This window comes from Danio rerio, chromosome 2, assembly GCF_052040795.2.
Source record: "Danio rerio strain M-AB ecotype USA chromosome 2, GRCz13ab, whole genome shotgun sequence".
NCBI lineage: Eukaryota > Metazoa > Chordata > Actinopteri > Cypriniformes > Danionidae > Danio > Danio rerio.
The window spans coordinates 8,475,450-8,490,640 of record NC_141022.1 but is presented as its reverse complement, the minus strand read 5'-3'; the positions used below and the strand labels follow the sequence as shown (position 1 = coordinate 8,490,640).

Here is a 15,191-nt window from a genome sequence, read left to right as displayed (position 1 = left end):
TGTATGATTTTTAAAAATTGGCTGCCACCAAACCCCACCCCTAAGTCCAGCCTCATTAGTGGGATGAGCAAATCATACTAAAATGTATAAAAGAGATCATATAAACTCATACGAGTTAGCCGCTAAATCGAAATGTTGCGAATTGCCATGAGATATCACTGAAATGTTTCTGCTATCTGTTTCAATTCTAGACAAACTCTTTCTCCCAGTGTTTCTACACTCCTAAATGCCAACGAAACAAGACGGAACAAGAAACCGAGGCCCGTAACATCAAACAAGCATTAATTACACAAAGGGAAAACCTGACATGCTTTCTCAGCCCTTCACACCCAGAAGACGCCATCTGCAGGAGAAAATATAACTTAGAAATGGCCCTGTATTACTTGCTGTGGCCCAGCCTCATGTTGTTTGGCGGGATCGTCCTGGTGGGACTAGTGAAGCTCAACCAGCATCTGGCTTTGCTCTGCTCTGAGATCAGCAGGGATGAGTTTCTGGACAATCAGAGTAACCAGGCAGAGGGAAGGATCTACCAGCTTTTGAAATGCAGATCTGGAGAGACCGCAGAGCAGCATAAACCACTTAGCTAGAAAATTACCCAATCTAAACACTACTGAAATGGGAAATTTAGCAGCTATAGCTTTATTTGATGCCTTATGATAGTAAAGGGATACTTCAAACTAAAGTGAAAATTAAGTCATCATTTAATCCAACCCAGGCTCTTTCTGAAAACGTACCCCAATATACATTTCTGAAGAATGCCAAATATGTCCCAGGAGCTACATTTTTTGCAGTTTTTGTTTCCGCAAATCTACCAGAGGCCTCTGTGTATGCTTTTTGAGATCTCAAATTTCTCCCACTAGTGCCATTCATACCTGCCCCTCTCGCGTAAATCCACCTGAGGCCGCTGTCAACTGACTGACTGACTGACTAACCGATCGACTGACCCACCCTCCTCCTTCCCTAAACCCAACTGATAGAGTTTTCAAAAGCACAGATTGACCAGTGCTTACCCATTTCCCTAAACCCAGCCGCAGTGTTTTCAAACGCAATCCAAATTTGGCTTTTGTTTTTGTCTTACTGCTTTCTGGAACCGTTATTTAGCGGACTCAAACCCCATCATCCGTGGTCATTTCTGCTCCAGGTCACAAGTCCAGCGACAAAAGTGGTGAGCCAACGGAAAAACTGGTAACAGCGGGATTGACGTCCATACGGGGGTAAGCGGTCAGCTGATAAGCATGAAAAGGAACAGCATCATACCACCCTGTAGCGTTCGTTTTAATGACGAAATGCAGCCATACATAGCTCTGGCTATATAAATCGCTATCTCCAGAAATGTATATTTTCAGAATGAGCTTACTTTGGGTTAATTTAATCACCTTTCCAAATCTTTATGAGTTAATTCTTCTGTTGAACAGAAAATTAGATATCACAAGAAAAAAGCGTACAACCATTGACTTCAGTAGTATTTGTTTTTCTTACTATGGATATCAGTGGTTACTGGTTTCATTCTTCAAGTGTAACATTTTTTAAGTGTAAAGAAACTTAAAAAGCTTTGGAACTACATGAGGATGAGTAAATAGTAGCTCAATTTCATTTTTGGTTGAACTGTCTCTTTTATGTTAGTGCCTTATGCCCTGACTGTAGGTTTTTATAATGTTGGGATTGATTTTTATATTTGAATAACTAGTAAACATATAAAGTTGTGAATCTAGTTGGATGATTGGTAATTTTAGAAGGCTTGTTTATGGGTTTATGTTTTTGTATGTGTTTACATATTTAACACTTTTTCAATGAATTACCATAAAAACTTTTATACGTTTGATGAAACTTACTTCAGAGAGAAGAAAAATAGAGAAAAAAGCTTTTGAAAAGAAGTTTTTTAATACTGTTAGGTATGAAACTTTGGGATAAAGGTAACTAGGGTTGGGACCCATTTGACATTGTATGATATCTAATGTGAAACATCGCAATAGACAATGGCATCATCGTCATAGGCGGCTTTGAATTAATTATTTATGAATAATTAATTCACCACACAAATTCTATAAACAAATTCTTGTTTATAGATAATTGACCAGCAAAAGATACATTAAAGTTAAGATAAAAGTTATAGTTTATTGAAAAATAGAATTATATTTTTGTTTGTGCCCCTCCACTACTCAACTATGCGAGGGGATGATTTGTTTCGCTCTGTGGAAAATAAGGATTTAATGAATGCCTCACTGTAATTGTTGTATCACAAACCTCAGTTATATATTTGCTATTTTTTAATATACCATTATTTTAAAGATTATGTCTTGAGCATCTGAGTTTTTCTTGCTGCTGCTGATGTGCTTTCATTTTCTCTGTCTCACTCACTGCAAGTTCAGGCAAGAGTGTTTACTAAGCAACCCTGGCAGGAAAGTATACATTAAGATTTTAAAGAAAATATCCTAAAATTAAAAAAGAATCACAAGTTTGATGCTATCCATGTTGTAAGGAATGCCCTTAAATAATGTAATTATTAGTTGTCAGCAAACTTCAGTGTTTATTGAGATTGAAACCAGAGGTGAACTCCAATTAAACAGCTGAAACATCTCAAGAATGATTAGCAATTTCGAGCTTCCCGGCAATGGCTGTGAATACTTATGTACATCCCTGCTGAAAAATCCAGCTTAAACCAGCCTAGGCTGGTTGGTTGGTTTTAGTTGGTTGACCAGGCTGGTTTTATAGGGGTTTTGGCCACTTACAGGCTGGTTTCCAGCCATTTCCAGCCTGTTTTAGCTGGTCTGGCTGGAAAATGACCAGCTAAATCCAGCTAAAACCATCTTGACCAGCCTGGTTTAAGCTGGACATAGCTGGTTTTGGCTGGGCTCCCATCCTGGCTAAGCTGGACAAGCTGGTTTTAGCTGGTCATCTCCCAGCCTGACCAGCTAAGACCAGGCTGGAAATGACTGGAAACCAGCCTGGAAGTGGCCAAAACCCCTCTAAAACCAGCCTGGTCGACCAGCTAAAACCAGCCAACCAGCCTAGGCTGGTTTAAGCTGTTTTTTTTTTTTTGGATGTGATTTTTCAGGTTTTTATTTTTAATAAATTTGCAACAATTTCAAAAAATCTTTTTTCACATTGTCATTATGAGGTATTGTGTGTAGAATTGTGAGGAAATAAATTAATTTAATTATTTTATAAAAAGGCAAAAGGTAACAAAACAATTTGGAAGTGAAGCGCTATACTTTCCAGATGCACTGTATATTCACTAAGAAATAGATAAAATTATTAATTTTTCAAATGTATTCATTTGTAGTGAGCCCTGAATTTATTTACATTATCCAACAAACACATGATTTATAAAAGATTATTCGAAGGATGTCAGACGCTGCGTCAAACAGCAGCATACATATTGCATTGTTTATATTTTTAATACCTTTATCCCAAAAGCACTATAAGCCCATTTGGCTTACGCCGCTACTCCAGCGATATGATTTGTGGACACAATATTGCTTAGTCATGGAAGACTAACATCAATCTCCAGTCAATCCTTGAACAGCAGGAATCCGAAAAACCATTTGAAGGAGAAATGAAAAGCTCCCTCCGTTTGCTTCACCTAGTCAGTCGATGTCTGTGCGGCTTTCACTTCGGGGCTTTGTCGATTTGTTCACACAGTATGGAGAGGTATTGCGTGAGCTTGACCATGAGGATGATGAGCGTTCCTCCGGATAACATGCAGGATGGCCAGAAGAGCGAGTGTAAAAGCGAAGCGCTGCCGTAGAGCCGCTTCAGGAGGATACTGGCTTGATGCTCGCTAGGATCGTGGAAACACCTGACCTGCTGCTGCATCTTCAGGTGATCCGAAATATTCTGGATCAGAACGCGCATGGCGGTGTGGTCCTTCTGGCATTTTGGCACATAAAAACACTGCAAAAAAAAACAAATCTATTTTAAACACTGACAGTAAAGGCATGAGTTACTTCTTTATCTTTATCAAACTCCTAAGCACTCCACCAGCTTTGTTGGCCCAAGACTTTTGCACAATATATAATCAATCAGTCTCTTTATTACAAAACAAACAGAAATTCCTCACCTTAGAATTAGGTTCTATCTAACATTTTTGTCAAAATTGAGTTATTTACATATTCTTATTAAATTACAACTTATTTACATTATGGGATTTTTTTACTAAGTTTTTTAAGACTTTAAAGTTGATGAAATATAGAAAATTTGTACAAAATAACAGCATAACATTTTCTCCAAGCAAAAGTCTGTTTAGTGGGGTTTTGTTTAAATTCTGTACTTTTCAACATTCACAATTCATCAATTTAGACAATATCCTGCTAGAAATGCCAGGACAAACAGCTTTCCCCAACACTGTCTTTCACATGTCTTAAACAATTAAACAAAAATAATTAAAACTCTAAGCTAATCTGCTGAGTTTTTAGTTTCACCTCATGTAAAAAAACATTGTTTTGTGAGAATTGCTTCTTATTTAATATGGTAATGAACCGTACAGCTTTACTTTGACATTACCTTGAGGGAGAAAGATATTGGCTGAAACCTTCTGTTGTACACCATTGGTACCCTTTTGGCAGTGGAAACGCAAGCCCAATAAAGGTGACCCATACCGACCTGTACCGTACCATATTGTACCACTCAGTGGAAATGAAGGCAAATCTGAATCAAAATTCTGCTTCACTTCCTGTCTCAAGAGCTAGAGTACCTTCTTATGATCGAATTTTAAAGACAGTATAGATGTATCCTTTGCTGTCTTAGATATTCCACAGTCCTGTGCATTCCATTTCTGAAAGTTGAGCTAAAAATAAACATGGCATCTTGAAGCGTAGATTGAGTGTCTATTTGTGGGAAGATGTACTGTTTAGACAAATTATTTGTGTAACGGAGGCCAGCTAGTGTGTGCTGTGCAGGTAAACCTCACTCCTCTGACCTCTAAAGGTGCTCTAGCTACAGATGCTAGAGGCCATGGTCTTCAGCCTTCTTGGTAGAGCAACCAACTCCCATGCGGAAGGCCGTCGGTTCAACACCAGCTTGGAGCAGGGTTACATTTGCAAGTTAGAGTAATTTAGGCAAGTCATTGTATAATAATGGTTTGATCAGTAGACAATTGGGGAAAAATGCATAAGGGGGCTAATAATTTTGACCTTAAAATGGTTTTAAAAAAATTAAGAACTGCTTTCATTCTAGCTAAAATAAAACAAATAAGACCTTCTCCAAAAGAAAAAATATTACAGGAATTACTGTGAAAAGTGCCTTGCTCTGTTGAACATCATTTGGGATATATTTGAAAAAGAAAAGGAGGAATAATAATTTTAAACTGCAGCTTTAAGTTAGCATTGTGGTTATTCCCTTACCTATACTGTATGCGATTAAATTGTTCTGCTATCTTTTACAAGGTGTCTTTCATGCACAAATGTGCCTCCAGACTCACTGCTTGATTGGGCAGCGAGGCAACAAACCAGCTGCCCAAACATTCAGACGCAGCCAATATAATCTCACTGCTGTTTAGCTTTTAAGTCTTTTTTACTCCATGGTCTTCCTAAGAATGTTGAATGATGAATGGATTCACCTCAGAACTGACATCCAGCATTTCCTCATTGTGAGAGAGCAGGCCGATGCGACCGGTGGCGTTCAGGCTGACGTAGACCTGCAGACAGGGGTATTTCGAGCTTCGCCAGCAGTCAGAGCCACAGTTGTAGGAGCAGTTGATTTCCTTGGTCAGAGAGGTGTTCAGCACAGTGCAGGTGGTCTCATCGATCAATAGACTGCATTTGGCAAAGGGAAGAACATTTGTAATCACAAAAATTTAAAGGGCATCTATGATTCTCAGATAATCTTTTGGAAGCTGTTTGGACATAACTGTGTGTTGGTATAGTGTCTCCACTGTCGTATTGGATTGATATAAACACACCAAGTCTATTTTTTTAAATTTCCTAATGTTAAAATAGGATTTAAATCAAAGTTTTGAGGTGAACCGCAACGTAACGTAGGGGTGCGGTTTTCCATGCCACTGAACTGATTGACAGGTGCGTATTAACATGTCTCTGAAGTAATGCATATAATCATGTCCACAGAACAGGATTTGCAAAGAAACTGGAATTAAAAGATCTGTTCCGACTCTCTGTGATCAGCTGCACCTCAAGAATGAGTTTAAAATTAGTTTAAAATAGAATAGTTTTAGGATAACTTTGATGAAAGGTTCTGATCTACTTCAAATGTTGACTACTGTATATTGTTGGCATAGATATTATTAAATTAAATTGCTATTGAAGCAGTCATGATATAGCACTACCTGTCTGCATAAGCACGCACCATGGTGATACAAATCACAAAGTACATCATGACTGAGCTGAACACCATGCTCAAACCCAGCAGAATGGCCCTGTCCTCCCCAGCCTTCAGCGCCGTCTCCGTCCTTTTTTTGTCCTTCAGCTCATGTCCCCACAACCGCTTATAAATCACCCTAGAAAAGAAAAATCCAAACAGCGAAGCGTTTTTTAGTCATGGATGCTAATGGGCTATATATAATAATGTAAACAACTTTTACATGAATTATGTTTAAAGGTTTAGTATGTAGGATTGATATTATACATGCCAGTTTGATAATAGCTAAAAGAGCAAGCAAAGATTTTGTCAAACACAAGACGTGTCACTCGTTTAGTTTTAAATAGGTAAAAGTGTAAGGTCAATATGACGAATTAAGCCCCACCTTTTAGTACAGGAGCCTATCAGCGATTGTTATAGGCTTAGGATTTTCCAGGGGAGAGCTGGGACTAGATGTGAATTTATGCAGATTTTGTGTGACTCAAATGTTTAGAAATTAAACTAAAGGGACAGTTGTTGTTTAATTTTATCGTTGTTTCCTATTATGAAATTTAATTATAAGCTTGGCAAACAATTTTGGAGAATTAGATGTTTCCGATTCAAACAGAATGCCCAAGCATACTGCCCGAGAGGCATAACAAAGATGGCCGCTGATTGAAATGACTTGCCTTAAAGTGACTTTGACTGAACCTTAGCTGTTAGCTGCCCAGCTAACGTTTTTGTTTGTATTATTTGATAATTAAAAACCATCTTATGTGTATTGTTATAACTCTGAATCATCTGCGACTGATTTCCAGCAAAGTAACCCAGATTGCTGTAATATAATTGGATAAACTGGCAGAGGGTGGGATTTCCGGTTATGGCAACTTGCTAAAGAGACGCACAAGTTAGGTCATCAAACTGAGCTCGGCTCATTCAGAAGCACCGCTGAAAACCTCCATCATCCAGGTTATGTTTCTTGAGCAGTTTATGAGCTCACAGAGCTGGGTGCACCTCTGAAAGGATCTAGTGGACTCAAACATGGCTCCAAATGAATCCACGCTGTTTTTCAGCCTACATAAAGCTCATGAACACAGTTATTCTTTATATAAAATCCATGTTAGCCATTTATCAACGAAGCTACAGTCACCTGGAAGACAGAAGCTCAGCCCATCATGTTGTGAAGTTGTGAAGTGAATTTGACTTGCGAATGAAGCGAGTAACCCTAAAAATGGCCCTTTTTACGCACGAATAGCAATTATCTGCGTTGGCCGCATCTGGTGTGAACACAGCATAAGGCAACAGCATGCGATAGAAGAAATATTTTCCATATTAAAAGGAGATTTTGTCCTAAACAACACTTTGAGAAATAAAACGGCTTCTATTTGTTGCTTCTGATCAACAGAAAACTGACAATGATCACCTCAGGTACACCTCATGTACTTTATTCAATATTAAATTCCAATAATGTGAGTTTGAATGCCATTTTACGTGGCATTTATTGCCATACTACTGAAAGCAGCAGCAGATTACCTCAGATCTTGAAAATAAAATAAACCATTTCAAATTGAACTTTAGAACTGTGACTCACATATCAGTGATTAAGCATGTGCATTTAATAATGTTAAAGAGGTTTAATATGTATTAATTCGATTTTAAACCTTAACATTTCGTTGGAGTGCAACGAGTGCACTATTCTGTGCTTCTGAATGGCTTTTTAAATTACTTTATTTTTCAAAGAGAATATCTGACTTCAGCATTGTTTTTCAGATAAACAACAATGTTTACTTAGCATGTTTCCTAAATATCTGCAAACATATTATGGTATTATTATTCTTTAGAAGAGTCAAAAACTTGCATACAGCACCTTTACAATCCCTAAATATGCCCCAATTTTATTTAACATTCGAACTCAGCTTATTCAAGACTGAACACTTGCTCAAGATGTCAACTACATCTGACTCTGAAAGCATGGAAGAAGCGCAAAATAATGGCGAAGAAAACTTGTCTTCGCTTTGCAAAGGTCAAACTGGTGGTTGACACGCTGATAGAAGTGGCATTATGCAAGCAATAAATTCTATGAAAGTCAACATGGCCTCTCAGTTCGAAAGTGTCCTCTCAGCTGTACAGCATATCAAAAACCATGTGAAAAAATATTTCAGAAGACTAATGCAGGCAGGAAAATAGATGATTTTGAAAATCCCATTTGCTCCAATTTAAGGATTCTTGGTCTACCAACTAGCAGAGGGTAAGTCAGACATTCCCAGCACAGGCTCATTCTGAAAACGTAGCCCTATATACATTTCTGAAGAGGGCCAAATACCTCCCAGGGGATGCGCTTTTTTGCAGTTTTTGCACTAGAGGCCGCTGTGTATGCTTTTTCAGATCTTAAATTTCTTTCGCGAGTGCCATTCGTGCCTGCTCTTCTTGAGTAAATTCACCAGAGGCTGCTGACTGACTGACTGACTGACTGAAAGAGTGACTGACTGAGTGATCGACTGACGCACCCTCATCATTTCCTAAACCTAACCAAAAGTGTTTTCAAAAGCACCAATTGACCCGCCCACCCCGTTCCCTAAACCCAACGACAAATAAAAAGAAAAGGCCTCGCCTGATTTTTACCACATAATCAGATTTTACCACATTCTCACCCTGTCATTTACTTGTTTATTTTATTTTTTGCCTTTTGTTTTTGTCTTTCTGCTGTTTGGAATCGCCGAACTCGAACCCTGTAGTAGAGGTCAACTTTGCTCTGCATCTTAAGTCCACCAATGTGCATAGTGAGCTACCGGACAAATTGGTAACAGTGGGAAGGCCATCCACACAGAGGTAAGAGGAACAGGAAACAGCAAAAAGGAAATGCATCATACCGCCCCGAAGCATTCGTTTTAAAGACAATGTACTTCTGGCTACATAATTTGCGATCTCCAGAAATGTTTATAGGGCTATATTTCAAAATGAGGTTATGTTGGACATTCTGGCATAGAACGCATGTTGCTTTTCAGATACAAAAGAAGGCAAATTGATCATGTTTCTTATATATCTGCAAACATATTATGATATTTTTATAATTTAGTAGGGTCCAAACTTGCATAAAGCACTTTAAAAGTAAATATGGTATTAGGAGCAAATCAAAAACAGATGTAAACCTTTGTTGTGTGGCTTGTGTTGTTCTGACCCCCTTCACAAAGAACATCTTGTCTCATTCCTGTCAGTGAGAAGAAATCTGGACAAACCTAAAACCAAAAAATAAAAAGTCTAACTGCACATTTTACATTCAATCAATTCCTTCATGTTGTCCCAACACAAACCGATTAAGTTAACTTAATTGTTTACACAAATTTGAGTGTATTAAACATTAAACTATTAAGTTGTCCCAACAAACCTCAGGAATTGTGATGCTTCAGCTCATTTTAAATAAGCAGTCGGAACAAGCAGAAAAATCGTTTTTTAAGCGTATGTTTTCCATTTATACTTTCTGTTATAAAACAATCTGACCATATAGTTTGACACATTATTTGTACAGAAGCCAGCAGTATTGATTTTGCAATACACCATGGTTTTACTATGTAAAGAATATATTAACTATTCACTGACAGTGCACTTCCGTGATTCATAAATCAGCCAAGATGGTCCATAATTCCTATAAGTGCCGTTTCTGAATAATTCTGAACAGAGAAGCCCATAAGAAAGCTTGAGGATCTTTAGCCAGATTGAGCAATCATTTTAAAGTGACTCAAATCTAAAATTAGCTTTAAAACAAACCCTTTTTATATAAATATTTCTTCCCATTAAAATCACACATGTAAACCAGTGATATGTCACATCAGCTGGTTTCGTTACAAAAAGCATTAAGGGACACTTGTGATATTGATTTTATACAACATATTAAATAATAATTGTAAGATTTTAATATTATATAATGTTTTATATACACTATTTTGCAGTGTTCAGCTTTGTTCTTTTAATCCGAATTACTCAGGCGAACCAATGATTCATAAAGCCATTTACTTCATACTTGAATTCATCAGTACAGTTATCATTTACTCACCCTTATGTTATATCAAACCTCTATAACATCTTTGCAGTAGGGTTGACAATAACAGAGTTGACAAAAGCAGAGTTGACAAAAGCAGGGTTAACAATAACAGAGTTGACAAAAGCAGAGTTGACATAACAGAGTTGACAATAACAGAGTTGACAAAAGCAGAGTTGACAAAAGCAAGATTGACGATAGCAGAGTAGACAATAGCGGAATTAACAAAAGCAGAGTTGACATAACAGTTGACAAAAGCCGAGTTGACAGCAGAGTGGACATAACAGAGTTGACATAACAGAGTTGACAATAACAGACGTGACGAAAGCAAAGTTAATAAAAGCAGAGTCGACATAACAGAGTTGACAATAACAGAGTTGACAATAACAGAGTTGACAAAAGCAGAGTTGACAATAACAGAGTTGACAATAACAGAGTTGACAAAAGCAGAGTTGACAATAACAGAGTTGACAAAAGCAGAGTTGACATAACAGAGTTGACAATAACAGAGTTGATAAAAGCAGAGTTGACAATAACAGAGTTGACAATAACAGAGTTGACAAAAGCAGAGTTGACAATAACAGAGTTGACAAAAGCAGAGTTGACATAACAGAGTTGACAAAAGCAGAGTTGACAAAAGCAGAGTTGACAAAAGCAGAGTTGACAAAACAGAGTTGACAATAACAGAGTTGACAAAAGCAGAGTTGACAAAAGCAAGATTGACGATAGCAGAGTAGACAATAGCGGAATTAACAAAAGCAGAGTTGACATAACAGTTGACAAAAGCCGAGTTGACAGCAGAGTGGACATAACAGAGTTGACATAACAGAGTTGACAATAACAGACGTGACGAAAGCAAAGTTAATAAAAGCAGAGTCGACATAACAGAGTTGACAATAACAGAGTTGACAATAACAGAGTTGACAAAAGCAGAGTTGACAATAACAGAGTTGACAATAACAGAGTTGACAAAAGCAGAGTTGACAATAACAGAGTTGACAAAAGCAGAGTTGACATAACAGAGTTGACAATAACAGAGTTGACAAAAGCAGAGTTGACAATAACAGAGTTGACAATAACAGAGTTGACAAAAGCAGAGTTGACAATAACAGAGTTGACAAAAGCAGAGTTGACATAACAGAGTTGACAAAAGCAGAGTTGACAAAAGCAGAGTTGACAAAAGCAGAGTTGACAAAACAGAGTTGACAATAACAGAGTTGACAAAAGCAGAGTTGACAAAAGCAAGATTGACGATAGCAGAGTAGACAATAGCGGAATTAACAAAAGCAGAGTTGACATAACAGTTGACAAAAGCCGAGTTGACAGCAGAGTGGACATAACAAAGTTGACATAACAGAGTTGACAATAACAGAGTTGACAATAACAGAGTTGACAAAAGCAGAGTTGATAAAAGCAGAGTTGACATAACAGAGTTGACAATAACAGAGTTGACAAAAGCAGAGTTGACAATAACAGAGTTGACAAAAGCAGAGTTGACATAACAGAGTTGACAAAAGCAGAGTTGACAAAAGCAGAGTTGACAAAAGCAGAGTTGACAAAACAGAGTTGACAATAACAGAGTTGACAAAAGCAGAGTTGACAAAAGCAAGATTGACGATAGCAGAGTTGACATAACAGAGTTGATAAAAACAGAGTTGACAATAACAGAGTAGTCAATAGCAGAGTTGGCAATGACAGAGTTGACATTAACAGAGTAGACAATAACAGAGTTGACAATAACAGAGTAGTCAATAGCAGAGTTGACAAATAGCAGAGTTGACAATGACAGAGTTGACATTACAGAGTAGACAATAACAGAGTAGTCAATAGCAGAGTTGACAATAACAGAGTTGACATTAACAGAGTTGACAATAACAGAGTAGACAATAGCAGAGTTGACAAATAGCAGAGTTGACAATGACAGAGTTGACAAAAGCAGTTGCATACCAAATTACATGTCTAAAACAGAATTGTATGTATTTTAAAAATATTATTGTTTTCAAAAAGTCAATGAGAAATGCTTTTTTTAATCAGTGTTTTATAGATTGTTTTGTGTCTTTATATAAGAGTTGACCAGAACATAGGGTTCTTAACTTTCATCTTAACTTGGTACACTCACTATATATATATATATATATATATATATATATATATATATACAGTTGAAACCAGAAGTTTTTTTAGCTTTGCTTTTAAACTGTATAACTTGATAACTTGGGTTGTTGTACAAAAATATCACAAAATATCCCTAAATACAAGCCTGATCTCACAAGGAAATATAACCATTTAATGTTTTTTTTCAGTTTAGTTGCTAATTCATACAAAAATGTACGATTTTAAATAGGAGGCAAGGCACCTAACCCAACCATTAAACCCAACCCTCATTGGGGATAAGCAAATCGCACTAAATTGTACTAATGAGATCATGCAATTTTATATAAATTAAACACTAATATAAAAATTTACGAATTGCCATGAAATAGTGTTGTAAATACAAATACAAACATAATTTTTTTTCTCCTATATAAAGCTGTGAGAAGTCTTTTTTAGGCTCAGCAATGGAGCCTTAGGCTGATAGAGCCCCACTTTCAAGATTGCCTTGCTATTACTAAGGGCATCAGTGATTACATTACTATTACAAGTACGAGCTCACATATCCTTGCTGTATCGACAACTGTTTCTTAAGCGCAGCGTGATTTTGCTAAATGCAGAACCATGCCAGCCATAAAACATTCTAGACTAAATACATTATTGATTCTCTGACCCTGGGTTTGGAAAATAGCCCAAATCTTTTCTCTTTTTTTCCAGAAACAATGAGAAGACTGCTTGGCGATGAAAAAAATGACAAAGCTCTTTCCTTTTGTCCAGTGATTTTTAAGTAACAAGATGATTGAAAGCACTCAGCAATGAAGGATGTACTAATATTTTTACAAGATCCTTCTGAGAGTTTAATCAAATTCAGCCTTTAAAGGTTTTTGGTTGATTAAAACCATCTAAATCGCTGTATCCATTTGATAAATGGGTTTAAAAATCAATGCACACAAAGCCCTTTATTCTCTGGAATCCACAAATAAAATCTGTTCTTCATTCATGTCGACAGACAACAGCTTTATTGACATCCTAGCTTATTTTCCCATGTCTCACTTTGCGAGCAGTTGCTTTTAACTCAAGACAACTTGAATTAAGGACGATTTGTGAATGAAAATATATTCCTGAAGCATTTTCCCTCTATATAATGCTTTAGTGCTCTGCTAGCGTTTCCAAGAAGGCAGAAAAGCATTCAAACCCAGGATGTACGCTCTTCATAATCAATATGTTTAATCCAAAGCATTCCGTTTATATCCCTTCGCAAGGCCAAGGTCTCTACATACCTGTATCGATAGATTCGAGCCAAAGCAGAGCAATGAAATTTCAAGAAAGCATGTTGCGTCAATAACCGTCAGCCTCCTCTTGCTCCTCTCGAGACCTGTAAGGGTTTTTAAAATACCCGATAATGCTGCTGGCAGATTTGTGGCTTTGTGGGCCGCGTGCCAGTGTGTGAAACTGTGTAGGGCAGCAGTTTCCTGCCAAATGATGTGCGGAATGAGTTCTTCCTAGCCGGCCCGACACCCTGACCTTGCCCCCTTTTCAGCATGGAGGTGAAGAACTGAACAGAAATAACCATGTGCCACTTTTCGTCAAAGCGCTGTCGTTGAGTTTGGGCGTTTGATTTATGATGTTTACCAAGGCCAGTATGGTTACTAAATTATTCATCCTTAGAACTGGTGATTTGATCCTCTAAACCTGAAGGTAGAAATATAAAACATTTGACTGAAGTGATCTGAGCATGCGGAGGAATGTTTACAGGTGCATTTTCACTTAGACATGGTCAAAGTACCTTTCAAGGCTATTCTGTTCCTGCCATCAGACTCTGGCAGATATTTCATGTTAGTATATTGCCTTTTTATGATGAGTCGATTGATGACTTCCTCATTTAGCTTTGGATAAAAGCCTTCGCTAAATGACTAAACGTAAATCTATCTGCTGATTGGCAGAATGGAATATACATTTTACCAAAAATGCACGTTTAAATAACATATTTTAAATAAGATCTGACTTAAATGGCATCACAGAAACTGTCACGGTTGATTTATTGTTACAACAGTGCAAGGTAAAGCAAAGGCTGAGCACAATTGCGCAAAGTTTTTTTTATTATTATTATTTTGTCTTTATTTAAAGATTCTTAAAGGGCACCTATGATGAAAAGCATATTTTGTAAGCTGTTTGGACAGAACAGAGTGTAGGTATAGTCTGTCCACAGTTATATTGGAGTGATAAAAACACAATAAGTCTCTTTTTTAAATTTCCTGACTTTAAAATAGGATCCAAATCCCTCTCTTTTTGAGGCCCACTGCAACGTGACATAGGAGTGTGGTTTTCCCACCCACTGATTTGATTGTCAGCCACGTAATAACATGTCTTCGTAGTAAGACAGGACATGCGCAAAGCAACTGGGATTAAAAGATCTGTTCAGCGTTCTGTGGTCATCAATGATCATCAAATGTGATCAAGAATGAGTTTTACAAGTTTAAAACATTTTTAAAACAGTGCATGTTTGTAATGAATTACAGCGATTTTACCGTCTTTACTTTATCTATACTTCATTGTCCCTCAAGGGGCACTACAGCAAGTTCTGACACTATATAAAAAAAAAGGCAAACATGCAAAATAAAAAATTTTGTATTTACTTATAAAAAGTTTTCCTCACACCACTTAACAAATAAATTAATTTTAGAAAAATAAACAGAAACAGGATCTTGTTTGTTCAGCGAACATTAAATCTTGTTTATTTTGCACATTAACATAACAGATATACAGCAGTGGA

General features: G+C 37.1%; 2 protein-coding genes across 9 annotated transcripts in view; one reads left to right on the top strand and one right to left on the bottom strand.

Moving 5' to 3' along the window:
* kcnmb3 (potassium calcium-activated channel subfamily M regulatory beta subunit 3) overlaps nucleotides 1-2,293 on the top strand; it is a 38,685-nt gene extending 36,392 nt beyond the window's left edge. For 3 of the 6 annotated variants that reach the window (XR_015478231.1, XR_015478230.1, XR_015478228.1), the window contains exons 4-5: nucleotides 192-2,077; nucleotides 2,250-2,293. Coding sequence is in view for 3 of the 6 variants with exons in the window: in XM_087240460.1 (XP_087096586.1) it covers nucleotides 192-587 (396 nt within the window). In the remaining 3 variants the exon portion in view is untranslated. Of the gene's footprint in view, nucleotides 1-191 lie in introns of all 6 variants that reach the window. The other 3 variants (XM_087240460.1, XM_087240459.1, XM_087240461.1) reach the window with 1 other exon arrangement.
* On the bottom strand, nucleotides 1,865-14,057 carry kcnmb2a (potassium large conductance calcium-activated channel, subfamily M, beta member 2a). Of its 3 annotated transcripts, none has more exons than XM_087239385.1 (6): nucleotides 13,699-14,057; nucleotides 9,441-9,527; nucleotides 6,281-6,451; nucleotides 5,558-5,753; nucleotides 2,991-3,894; nucleotides 1,865-2,700 (listed from the first exon to the last, which is right to left on the bottom strand). In XM_087239385.1, exons 2-5 carry the CDS (start codon nucleotides 9,485-9,487, stop codon nucleotides 3,610-3,612), a joined length of 699 nt encoding a protein of 232 aa, XP_087095511.1. In that variant the 5' UTR covers nucleotides 9,488-9,527; nucleotides 13,699-14,057; the 3' UTR covers nucleotides 1,865-2,700; nucleotides 2,991-3,609.
* Nucleotides 14,058-15,191: the final 1,134 nt, after the last annotated feature.

Bases quoted from the DNA above. Each gene is read 5' to 3' on its own strand.
- kcnmb2a (XM_087239385.1), bottom strand. From the start codon at position 9,487: ATGTTCTTTGTGAAGGGGGTCAGAACAACACAAGCCACACAACAAAG. The intron at 6,452-9,440 runs GTTTACATCTGT...TTTCTTTTCTAG, and splicing joins ACACAAGCCACACAACAAAG to GGTGATTTATAAGCGGTTGT. The intron at 5,754-6,280 runs GTAGTGCTATAT...TGCCAAATGCAG, and splicing joins GTGCGTGCTTATGCAGACAG to TCTATTGATCGATGAGACCA.